This window comes from Pinus tabuliformis, chromosome 7, assembly GCF_031772625.1.
Source record: "Pinus tabuliformis cultivar Carrire ecotype Pingquan chromosome 7, CPIR1, whole genome shotgun sequence".
Taxonomy (NCBI): Eukaryota; Viridiplantae; Streptophyta; class Pinopsida; order Pinales; family Pinaceae; genus Pinus; species Pinus tabuliformis.
The window spans coordinates 3,429,618-3,443,263 of NC_142293.1; the positions used below are offsets into that span (position 1 = coordinate 3,429,618).

Here is a 13,646-nt window from a genome sequence, read left to right on the forward strand (position 1 = left end):
TATAAAAAATGGAGCTCAAAGTTAATGAAAAAATATAAAGGGGTATAAAAAAATGTTAATGAAAAAATAGATACCTACAATATCTAGTCAAAGTAGGGGTTTTTTAAATTGGGAAGGTGTATTGGGTTCATGTTGGTAGGGGGTTAAATAATGTGATTTTTAGAGGTATTTTCCGGTATGTAGTCAAATTAGGGGTAATGTTTAGTATGCCACGAACGCATGTGATATGTCAAGGTTCATTGAGTAAAGCCCCCATGTAGATTACACATTGCTTTTGTATATGTTTTATCTTTCAACCCCCTTATTTTCACACTAAGTAGGAAAGTATTAGATATAGTAGTTGCACTATATTCTTTTAAATTAATCAATTTACATCAAATTTAGGTCTAAAGATCAAGGTATGCAAAATATATTATTTACTATTTTGAGAAATTTTGGTTAATTATGGGGTGCGATATGAACTTTATACAAATGAGATTTTAAGTTGTCTCGTTAATATCCCTATCAATGACTCTTGATAAGATTAAATTCTTACAACCTAATATGTATATGAATCACTACAAAAATTTCATATATATATTTGCTCTTGTTACCCACATCAAGAATTTCTTACCAATACAACAAATGTATAGCACCTTCACTTATAAGATATCAAAGAATACCCAAAATTTCAATTCAACCTCCCAAAATTTTATTGTTAATAATCACTCTTAATAATTATCTTTATAACATACCCTTCCTTTTGGAACAATCTTTTATACTCATTATTTCTACCATTAGTATGTTAACTATGTACTGTATGATATTTGAGCTTTGAGTTTGGATCATAAAAAATATTCCTTAAGAATTTAAAAACCATTTCATAGTTAGATCCCTCTATAAAACCTTTGATCGTTTTAAATTCTTTTTTGATTTTCTTGGTTTTCTCATAACTTCTATGAGGTATAAGGATTGAAGATGTGTCACCTTAAACCTTCAAGACATGTTGTGAAACAAATAAAAAGAATCATAAGGTAGATCTCCTGGTATTACTAATTCAAGATTCATTTTTTCTTTCCATTACATCATGGTCTCAATAGAAACAATAAATAATCTAAAACAATTATTTTCAAGTTATAAAAACTTCTAGCAACACTTCTTAGTTATAATATTTAAATGATTCAAATTTTAAAAAATAAAATAAAAATAAATAAATATTATAATTCAATAAAAACCCATATAATTTTAGGAGGATAATATAAAATATGCTTAAAAGGATAATATAAAATAATTTTATGAGTAGTAAAAAATGACTTCCAAATATAAAACCTCTTTAATACACATAAAATTTCAAACTATATGCAAATACATTCATTATAGAAATAGTACTATCTCAAGTAAATATGTATATATTATAGTTAAATTCAAGATCCACATATTATTACCTGCCTTACTAAAAGATTAATTTCCTTAAATAATTTTTTGTAATATTTGAAATTAGAATCCCATATTAAAATCTCTTTCATAAAAAAAATTAATATTTTTCTTAAATAAGTTTTTTTTAATATTTAAAATAAAAATTAAGTGAATTTTACTTTCTCATATTAAATTAATTTTTATTCCACTTTGTTTTACATCATGAAATTTTATTGAATTCATAACCAAAACTCCTTCCTTTAACACTCCCCAAAATTTGTGAGAGTCAAATTCTTCAATATATGTGCCCTTAAAATTACTCATATATACCCTTATAAATACTCCTCGTCGCCTTGATTTTATCAAATATATTTAATTATTTAATTATTTAAAAATTCTCTCCTGTAATATGATATTGGTACATATCATAAAAGTAAATGGAAAAAGACAAAATCTAGAAATGGTAGTTCTAACAAAATGTTATGGAAAATTAGATTATGTCCACTGACTATTGGTTGAATGGTATGTTGCGGTTACTTTGAGGAGGCCCAATTTCAAAGATAAAATCTAGAAATGCTAGCTCTAACAAAAAAATCTATGGAAAATTAGATATATGCCCACTCACTATTGGTTGAACGGTATGTTGCGATTACTTTGACGAGGAGGCCCAATTTCGAAGGGAAAAAAAAATACAGGTAGATGGTTGAATGAACAAGGTTGAATGGTATGTTGCGATTACTTTGACGAGGAGGCCCAATTTCTAAGGGAAAAAAAAATACAGGTAGATGGTTGAATGAACAATGCAGAATTGATCATTAATCACTCTTTGTCATTTGAACACAATAAGCCTAAATGACTCAGGCTTGTGTAAAGAATTTGTGGTAATTTCTGGAATGAAATTAATAGTGAAATTTGGGTGTAAAACAGAAAGTTTTTTGAAATAGTAAGCATCATAGAGCAGCATACAGTTGAAAATGATGCTAGAGCTCTTTCAAGCATATAAATATTACAAATGCAAAAGCTTGTAAGAAAGCTTTCGAATACCTTTGGGAAAATCTATGAAAGCTAAAACGAAAAACATTATGATGTTTCTTAGAAAGATTTTTTTGCTCCTAGCAAATGTGAGTGCCTATATGGGCCATTTTAGGTTCTGGTTTGATCTAATTAAATCAGAAGAAATAACCAGGGGAGTTTTTCTCTAGTTTGCGAGAGTAAAAGCGAGAGATGTGATCCAGGTAGCAGTATTATTGCTTAAGAAGGATTACATAAGAGTAAACTTTCGTTTTATATGTGGGTTACTCACTAAAGGGATGTAAGAAAATAGCTAACAACAAGGCAGAATGAGTACGATACGAATATGTATTGAAGTTTCAAGGCCACAGGCCTGGTCACAGAGCCAGGTTTTTGCCCCCTTATAAGTATTATGCCTATGGGCAATGCCAGTTACAGTGAGGTTGCAAAATAATAAATTAATTTTCCATATTGACGAAATAATGGTGTTGAGTCCAGGCCTCATACATGCATATAAAACTCAGATCTCAGCTTCGTGAAAACTACGGGCTGATTTTACGGCTGTATGGTCATTGGCACAACTTAAATTTCTGCTCACAAATCACAGTAAAACAGAAAACTTGAAATTATTACATATGAAAAATCAGAATCAGGTAATCACTGCATATGATAGTGGTCTTCATGACATTCAACAAAAGGGGAAAAGCAGAAGTTAGCTTTACAGCTGGGGTTGAGTTAAATTTAAGTTCATAAGCAGTTATATGAAGATGATTTAAACTGTACATAATATGACAAGTGATGACTAAATGTTATATATTCAGATTATACACCAAGTATTAGCATTATGATCATGGTTGAATTACTGCAAGTGTACCTGGTGATTGTAAAACAAGGTGTTCAGATGAAGAAATACCAGTTGTTCAGTAAAACGAACAGCTTTAATGAATGCAGAGTGCGTATGTCTGAAACCCTAACGTCAAAATTTGAAGAAATGTGTATCAACTATAATCCCGCATATTTAATCAGTGTGTCTCGATGATATTGATACCTCGACTGTCAGTGTGTCCTAACCAACAATATAACTAAAAAGAATCTATACATAGTCAGACGATGCATGCTAAAAAGCTTACAAAATATATATATGTGGTTTCAGATTATGACATGACAAGACACCAAAAAAGAGCAGCATGGTCGCATCTTTTCAGACCTTATTGAAAGCTCACCGTGCTCCTAGTCATGTCATGGCAGACATCTTTTGCGGCTTTTCAGAGAGCTTTAGTTATCATTGACAGATAGACCTAAAAGCAACATAGGCCCTCCTTCCGGGTCTGGTCCTGCTGCAGAAGTTGTTGGCCGCCTTCGAATATTTTCAGTATTGATATTCAACGAGCAGTCAATGGCCCTGGATTTTGGTCGTTGCAACTGTTGCACCATTGAAGGCGCAATAATGGAGGATTCACAGCTTCCCTGCCATGTTAAACAGCTCGTTTCTTTGCTTGTATCATCTGTACCAAGCTGGAGAATACCATAATTATTTTCAAATATTTCACCGTGAATATCGTTCCCGTGCTTCTTGGTTTGATGATCGCTGCTAGATACTGAAACAGCGCATGCTGCAGTGCGCCTCTCCTCTTTTTTGTAACGGATTCCGCATGCATTGCAAAGAGACTGTTCGTAATAAAAACATAAACAGAATCAAATTAAAATGTAGATAAACACCATGAAGAAGCTGTAAATCGTATTAAACAAACTTCAGTCCCGAGAAAAAAATATGAGAGAAATATAATAAAATCGCTTACCTTGGGACCCTTGGGACCATTTCTCCACAGAGGTGTGGTGGTAGTGTCACAGTTTGCACATTTTCTTCCAGCAGAGCTTGCATTTTCTGATCCATTACGTCCAGCTTTATTAATCATCCGGACATTGGAAATGCTTTGTTGGTTAAAGATGTTTGCATGGTTTTTCCCAAGATTGGTCTGCTTTCTATTAACAAAATTCATGTTTCTGGAGTCCAGAGGTACAAATGAGACATTTGAACTTGCATTATTCCATCCGTAGAGAGCAGAACATTCAGATGGTCGAATCCCATTTCGATCCATTGATGAATCAGCCGCAATATTTTTGCTTGCAGCGATCATGGTTTGGGTCCATGGTTTGTTACTTGTAGCCGGTGTCCCCAGAGAAAGGGTGCAGTCGATTGTGGAATAATCAGCAGAGTTGGCATCTGAGATGCATTCATCCAAACGCCCTATGAGGTCCTCTTCCTCTAATCTCCCCAAGGTTTTGGGCTTCTGCCAAGATTGATTAAGTGCCTCTTGAAATCCATTATAAGCTCTTCCATTTTCGTAACTCATAGCATTAGGGATTAGTTGCAGTGACTGGTTAATGCAGGCCTTGGAACAACAGTGGGAATGAGAATGAGTATGAGAGCTCTGTGATGGCTCCCGCAGTTCTTTGTATGAAGCCTCACAACTAGCAGGGGGGACAAAAAGGTCAAGACTGATAGGCTTGGCGGGACAAGGCCTGAAATTGCAGCTCTCAGCTTTGGTGCAATACATGGCAAATTCTGAACTCTTATAAAAACACTGTTCAATACTTTATAGACTGATATGATACTGTTTAGAACTTCAATAACTGCAAAGTACATGGATTGATTGAAACATTATTGGAATAAGGGAAAGCAGCTAGGAAACCTATCCTGAGAATATCTTAGTACCATCTGTTGAAATATATGCAGAGAGAAGCAGCAGCAACTCTATACTCTACAGAAAGACACGCTGAGAGAGAACATCGATCTTCGTTGATTGGAATATTGCGACCAGGACATGAGAGCATGCTATCCATCTATCTTCAGTAAGTAATGTATGTACCTCCCATTCACTGAAAAAGGAGAATATTGATACTTACATTTCATATTCAAAGGTTATCGATCATGGGTAGAAAAAGCAGCTTTGCCCGGTCTACTAACCCTATCTTGAAAGAGGAATATCCTCTGGAAAAGAAATCACGCCTCCTTATATCTTATACAACTGTCCCAGTACACATCAGATATTCAGGGGACTATGTGATCAGGAGAAAGAAGCTGAAAAAACGGGCTAACGATGAGTACAAGCCTGCACATTGATTGAAATACGTGATAAAGAGGAAACTGGCACTCCTATTTTCAAAAACTGATCTGTACCATGTACTTCATGGATCAGTTAGCACCTCGGAAAATGTTGTATAGAGATGCCTTCTTGGCATTTAATCAACCATCCAGCAGGCATGCATGATAATCAAATATGCAGTACAATGCTATATTTCACTATGATCGTTAAAACCACATTAGATAGTTCTAAATGTCGATCAGTAAAAACAGATGTGACTAATCCTGAAGAAAAATCTCAAGAACTTCACCTTCAACTTTTTCAGGGAATATCTATAGAGACTGACTGCTCCTTCTCATACATTGAAACTGAATATCTATCTATAGGGATGTATAGATATATCCCCTTGTCATAAATAGACACTGACTGCGCCTTCAAGTTTATTGTCTTTTGAAACTCTCTATTAGAGCGTAGACAGCTTTCAAATACATATGGCTCTTACACCCACTGTAGGTGACATATATATATCCTCTAGTATTGATTTTGATGCATAGCTAGAGAACATAAATATATATGTGCCTGGCTAAGGCTAATTTTTTAGATGCATATTCACCAGAGCAATAGTTGCCTGCATCTTCTGCAATTTGTGAATATACATTTAGCCGAGGGGTTATATCTACCTTTGCCTTCCTCTATACTGGACAGAAGGATGCCAGAGAGAAGAGGGGGATTTAAGAAGAGTGTGGCATTCTCTGAGTGTGTCTGTCTAGGGAAGAAGAGCTTTTATCGAAGGATGTGCAGAAGCTTTAAATGGACATATAATGAGCAGTGTGTTTATACACTTGCCATATAATCAAATTGGGAGTCAGAGAATTGTAATCCCACCAAAGATTTCTTCGGGATAGGAATCTGGCGACCGGTCCACATGCAGTCCCCGGTGCTGCAGAAATTCGTGCTCTGACCTATCCGAGGAGGAGCAATCACTCAATCGGATATCTCTATCTCTGGGCATATGATCTTAACATAGCTCAAATTTAGCTGGGCCTTGCTCGATTATCGGAATATTGGTACATTATTAGCCGCATTGTTAACGGCTGCACATTATATTATTATTTCCCTAATTTAATACCGGGGGCTCGTTTCTCTAGCCACAACCGCTGAAAAAGCCCTAAAAACTAACAGTCCCGTCATCGGAGAGTCAAAAGCATCCACGTGACCACGACACGGTCTACAATCAAGCCCGCACCGATCACGAGAATACCCAACGACAGCCCCACTCGCAGAGGCAACAAACCCTAAAAACATATATACAATAAATATATGTATTAAAACATATACAATAAATATATGTATTAAAACATAAATGGTAATAAAATATATAAAACGTATACATCAGTCAACAGAGATCCCGGAGCGCCACCCTAGCGCCGCCTCGCATATCATGACACTTCGTCCACCCAAATCGTAAGCCCGAGAATCATTTCCTTTTGCTGCTAAAAATGACATGATCCGGGCATGAGTGATCATTTTCTCTGCTAAAAATTGATATCTGGCGATCGTTTTCTGTTCCAAATTCTCTGTTGGCGATGGTTTAGCGCTAGAAATTCCATGTTGCTGATCTCGCCCTCCGCATTCTGCGAAACGTAGACAATCCCAACGTCTGTTTCCCACTTATCTCGCAAAGCCTGCCATCATTTTTGTCCGTTTTAAGGCGATTTCCGATCAGAATCTCTATGCGGTCAATGTTATGTTGTGCCCCTCCAGATTTCCCTTTGAAATCGTACTGTTGTAATGCGGAACCTGCGACCGGGATCCGCAGGCATGTGCAGGCGCAGTCTGCATGCATGTGTACTCACCCTATCAGCCCCCGCCATCCGTGGCCTGCTTCTACGCCCATTATCTAGCAACCATCACTTTCTATTTTTGTCCATGTATCGATTCCGCTGGCGGGATATATTAGTATATACACATTGTATATATACATCTCTAGAGAGTATACATCCAGGGTCACGTGAGAGTATGATGATGACCCTAGCTGCTTCTTCTTCTTCTTCTCCTCTTTTTACATTGACTGGTGACTTGGTCCAAGTTCCAACTTACACACCCTGTCGATGATATCGAGATCCAGAGCGCCTGCTATGTCATCATCATCATTGCTACCACTGGACTCGACCATTCAATTCTTCCTTCCTCTGCTTTATCCTCGAGATCTACTAAAATAATCAGCCCATTGATTAACATTACAGTATTCAAAAACTAGTGAGTTCTCAACATTGCAATTACGAAAGTTGCAAAACAACTGTGTTTTTTTTTTTCCATGCCTCATCATGTGACACCATGATGAGTACCCCGATTCGATAAAGTTGCAATCTGTGCTTTTCTACTGCGATCTTCACGCTCAGATCTTCTTCTGCTCGTGGGTATTGTTTCTCTCGCGTTGTATTGTCCGAGAGATTATTACAGTCCCGGCAGATTTGGTCCTCAATTCATCATCCATATTATTTTTATTTTCTTTCTAAAGCCCTACCGAAAACCCTAGGCTCACTATCAAGGTTTCAACTTTGACCCCTAGTTAATTCAAACCACGTCCCCCTTCAAAACCCTAAGTTGGGCTTAGGGAAAACCCTAACTGAATAAGGCAAGAGGATGCAGAAATCCCCGTGATCGTGTCGTCATATGTGTGATCTTCGAGAGTTACTTCGCTCTTCACGACTAAGACGTTGTGGTCACATGGCTACGCTTGAGATGAAGCATATTGGGATCTCCCACACGCCCACCAATTGCGGAGGGGCATTTTTTGGGGATCCCAAACTCAACTAATCCTCGAGAAAATAAACCAGATTATGGTCACAGGCAGGGGCTAGAGATTAAGATGCGTTAGAACTCTTAACAAACCGCCTTTGACCTGAGACTTAAATAAATTCAAACATGACAAACGGCATTTGATACGCAGTGATTATAATTGGACGAATTTGTATGATCTAAGACGTAGAGGGATATTCAATTTTTAAAAGATTTGTTCTTCGAGTTTGTATGATGTAAGAGTTACAGGGAGTAAGGTGTTGGTAGCAAGGTAAAGGGTATGGTGATTATAATGATTTCTTCATAATTGGGTGATATAATTTTTATTAGAAAGTTGTTTTTTATTATTTGAATTGTATTTTTTAAATAAATGTTAATAGATTTGTATAAGAGAAAAAAGAGCTGTGGTGGATTACAGAATGCTGGTAATGGAACGAGGCTTTGCCCTGAAATCAGACTGCTACAACAATATTTTTTTAAGTTCTTGAAATCAGCCTGCTACATTAATATTTTTGTAAGTTCTAACTGATATATGGACAACATATAAGCAACCCTGCATGACCCAACGGACCCAAAAGAGATAACTGACAAACCGATCGCTCAAACTGAGTTCTTATAGTATTGCTGATTATATATATTATTGTATGTAAATTGACCAACTAATTTACTCTAGCTATATCAACAATACAATTTAAAGCTAAATAATCATTAAATTATTTAAAGTTTACAATAAGATAAGAGATTTACATTTGGAACGGGGTTTTTGTAATTTTAATTTAATTATAATAATTATTAAATGGATGATGTAGATTTAATATTCACACAATTTCTATTAATATTAATGATAAAAATTTGAAATTTAATTTAAAAATAGTTATTTCATTTTGTTTTTCAATTTTAATTAAAGTGATATTATTTTATTAAATTTCAAATTAGATTTTATTTTTATTTATAATAGTAAACTTTTAAGGTTTATGATTGGTCTATTATATTTTTCTTGGTACATATTTTTCTAAATGCATATATATTTAACTCATATTAATTTTTATGTTCGTTAAATTTTAGTTATGTGAGATGAATTATGAGGTAAGTGTTTTGATGCTTAGTATCAATTAATGGTTATTAGTCTTTATTACTCATTCAATATATATATCTATGTGATTATAAATAGATTCAGAGTTTTGAAAATTTTAAGAGGTATTTAATTTACATATTTAATCATTCAAATTCACAATTATTGAAATAGTATAATGAAAATGTAATAAAGGTTTTGGAATGTGTTGAATCTATATTTATAATGAAAAATTATAAAGTTTAATTATAATAAAAAAATTATTATTGAATTTTAGAAAAGTCATATTTTAATGATGATGGAGAATCATGTCCATTAAGATGATTATGGTATATTGGAATTCTTTACCATTTTATTTTTATGCTAGAAAAGAATTAAGAGATGATAGTAGTTTTGCTTAATTAAAAAGTCAAGATCACTAATAGTGACAAATATTTTGAAAATTAGATCTAATTCGACTATAAGATGTACGACCTAAGAGAAACTTATTTTTATATAAACCCCCTTAATATTGCAAACTTAACAAAACTCTTTTATCCCACGGTATTTTGGGAATTCACCAATGTCCAATTTCATTATACATCTCATGAGAATTAAAAGATAACTATTAAAAAAAATAATAATAAATAAATTAAATTTACCTTTTTTATTATTTGAAATTCTATTATAATAATTTTTTAATGAAATTATATACCTACACATAGTGTATACCAAATTATTATTAATTTCCTATTTAAAAATTTTTAAAATTTTTAAAATATATAGATTAAATAAAATTTTAAATTATTTAAACAAAAATATCTATTTATAAATTTCTTTTTAATATTAATAGACATGTCTATTTTGGAATAGGGCTTCCAAAATTTTAATTTAATTTTCAATAATTATTAGGTGGGTGGTAGGTAATTAATCTCATAGAATATTCTGGAAAATTCTTAATAGTATACACAAATCAAATTCTATATTTATTTCTAAAGTAGTTATGTATTTTTTCCCTTTTAATTAAATTCATTAATTAAAAAAAGGGTGATATGAACAAGTTTCATATGAAATGAAGAAAATAGCCACGGTTAAGAGTTTTTTTAACTTAAAAAGAAATCCTTTATTATATAATATTTACAAAAAAAACACATAAAAATATGATGATAAGAGCTTCTAGAATATTGTATAAGATTATTGAAATGTTCTGCGTGAACAATTCACCCATCTTTAGGGACATTAACCATTGACTAATGATACAAAGAGTGCTAAACTACTAATAAATATAAAAGGGAAATGATAGGTAGGAGAAGAAATGATACTAAGATGGATTAATATTTAAAAATATTATAATAATAATTCTTGATTTCGGAAAGAAATGTTTGTTGAGAATGAGAACATTTAAGGTCATTATTATAAAAACACTATGGATCCTCTTCTAGAATTTTCATAGTTTTTCATGGCATAAACGTCCTATGTTAAGTTGAATCCCAAGTGATATTGATCTTATTTTCCTAGTTGAAACTTGGGAGAATAATGAATCTAAGGTCTCCCACATAGATGGACTCATTCTCTAGTTGGCTTGGAATAGAAATAATCTTGTAGAGGTTTTGGAGGAATAGCTTGTTATATAAAAATAATATTTTTTCTCACATTCGGCTTCATAAGATCGACCCCCTCAATTGGCCTGTTTGGATCGAAATTTCTATTCGAACACCAATAGTATTTATCTTGTAGTATTTATTTTTCTTCTATCATCTCTACCTCCTATAAGAAAAAAAACATGGATAAGAACTTCCCCTTCAATACCTTAGAACAAGAAATTAGTAGTCTAAGGAATGAAGGTAATATCTTTTTGCCTTGGGACTTCAATGTTAGAACTGCTACTACCCAAGCTACTCTCCTAAATAATAACTCTCATCCTAATCCTTTGTGGCTAGATGAGGACTTTGACTTCGCTAGTAGTTTCAAAAGAAATTTTAAAGACATAACATAGAAATTATTTGATATTGAGCTAATCAAGCTTTGTAGTTCACAAGAAATGATAATTTGTAATGGAATTGATAAGTAATCAACCTCTGGCCAGATGACTTGTATTCATGGGTTTGGCAGTAGTGTTGTCAACTATGTGATATCTAATACCCATGTTCCCAATAGTGTTGTAAAATTTGACCTCCTAAATGACCACTAGTCAATTTTTGATCGCATACCTTTGACCTTAACTCTAAGCCTTGACATTCACACTAGCCACGTGCAAGATAATTGTGAGAGTCAAAGACATACTTATTTTGATAGAAGTAAAATGGATCTCTTCTTAATGGATTTAAAAAGGTATTTGGATTTCTTAACATATAACTATAACATTGATCATATCTACCATAACTTTACTACAACCCTTTCCACTACATTAATAAGTTCTCTACCGAGGTGCCTTATAAAAATAATAATAGAACGTCTAACCTTTGGTATGATAATGATTGTAAAACTGCTAGGGAATTGATTAGAGAGGCTCCTAACAAAATTGTAAAGCTTGGAAAAACAAATATGTACAAATCTCTTATCAAAAGGAAGAAAAGGTCCTATATAAATAAGAGGCGAGAGCATCTTCTTCACCTTTCTAAAGTTGATCCTAGAAATGTTTGGAGGAAATTCTTATTTGTAAAATAAAAGAAAATAATTTGATCCCCTTAACGAACTAGGATATCTATCTTAAGAATCTGTATGATTCCCCCGACACCATGGGCACCATATTGAACACTCTTATAGAAGAGGATATCTTTTCTTTGGAATATGTGGAGTTCAAGATTAAGCAACTCACTAATGGGAAAGCTATGGATATTGAAGGCTACCAAACTAAAATTTTCAAAATGGGAAGCTATTTCTTCATTCCTCATATACCCAAACTCTTCAATTTTGAAGTAAAACAAGGATTCCCTATGCCTTGGATGCAAATCCTTATTGTACCTATCTTTAAAAATGGGTTAAAAACATTACATATAACTACAATACCATTATGATTAGCCATGTTTTAGCCAAACTTTATGGGATCATTTTGGAAAAGAAGATTAGCCTTTGTCTTAAAATCCATGGTAAAAGATCTAAAGAGAAAATTGGTTTTAGGAGACATCACTCAACTATAGACCATCTTGTTACTCTTAGGATTATTGCAGGCTAATGTTGCAATAATAAAATTTATCTATTTTGTTGTTTTGTTGACTTTAGAAAAGATTTAGACATAGTTCCTTGAGATAAACTATGGAAGAGACTAGAAGAGATATTGGTACATCTCGAGTTGAGAGTTGTTATGACTAGGCTATATGACGATGTTATTTCCAAGCTTAGGACCACTAAGGGTTGGTTAGAGGAAACTAAACGTAATATTAGAGTTAAGAAAGGGTATCCCCTATCCTCTATCCTTTTTGGTATTTATATTGATAAGCTAGAAGAGTGTTTGGAATTTATAGGATATGATGGCACTAGGCTCACTAATTACTCTTCTCCTTTATGCTGACAATATCATTCTTCTAGCTAGGGTCCATGAAAATCTCAAACAACAGCTTAGAATCCTCTGAGACTACTGCAAGATGGGTATGACTATTAATGCCCATAAGATTTAAAATCATGATAATTAAATCCAAAAAGGTCAACTATGATGATTTCATTTATGATAATAATTACTGGTGTTACACAGTAATTTGTCACTGCCTTCCTGTCAGTCACCCTGCTGTGCCAATCACTAAGCTTCATGCCTTCTGAACTGGCCCAAAAAACCCATTTTCCTAAAGTTTTGTTCATCAGCGCGTCTGTTTGAAAAATACCCGCGATGACTGGCGCTCCATAGTGTATCCCGCGCGCTGCTAGCTCGGAAGGACATCACTTTTCCGCGCTGGTCGCCAGCGCGCCTTTCCCGTGTTCTTCCGCGCTGACATGACTGTCCTAGTTATGTGGACGCGGCGACATCGCGTCAGTTTCCTCATAATCCGCGCTGATCCAGTTTGGGCGAATTTGTTCAAACAGCCAGCCTTCCAGATCACTCCAGGCTTGGTTGTTAGCTTTGTGAATGTCGACTCCCTTCTATGGCATGTCTGTTCGACCCTTTGCAACAACTTCCCTTGAAGATAAGCTCATCCTTCCACCCTTATAGGAGACTCCTTCTCCTATATAAACTCTCACCATTACCATGGGCAGCTAGTTTTTGGATAGTTAGACATAGCTTGGATTGTATAGAGCTTATAGTGCTCAGATTGCTGCTACTATAGGTATTTGGTGTGCTAGGTGTGGAAGTGATTGATTGCTTAGGG

The 13,646-nt window shown here is 34.1% G+C and overlaps 1 protein-coding gene across 1 annotated transcript; it reads right to left on the reverse strand.

The window, feature by feature from the left end:
* Positions 1-3,374: 3,374 nt before the first annotated feature.
* On the reverse strand, positions 3,375-6,130 carry LOC149244852 (uncharacterized). Its single transcript, XM_089455506.1, has 2 exons — positions 4,206-6,130; positions 3,375-4,074 (listed from the first exon to the last, which is right to left on the reverse strand). Exons 1-2 carry the CDS (start codon positions 4,962-4,964, stop codon positions 3,682-3,684), a joined length of 1,152 nt encoding a protein of 383 aa, XP_089311632.1. The 5' UTR covers positions 4,965-6,130; the 3' UTR covers positions 3,375-3,681.
* Positions 6,131-13,646: the final 7,516 nt, after the last annotated feature.

What these genes read in the sequence shown, in the direction of transcription:
- LOC149244852 (XM_089455506.1), bottom strand. Translation starts at nt 4,964, where the DNA reads ATGTATTGCACCAAAGCTGAGAGCTGCAATTTCAGGCCTTGTCCCGCC. An exon ending in ATGGTCCCAAGGGTCCCAAG is followed by an intron (nt 4,075 to 4,205) that starts GTAAGCGATTTT and finishes TATTACGAACAG; the next exon opens with TCTCTTTGCAATGCATGCGG.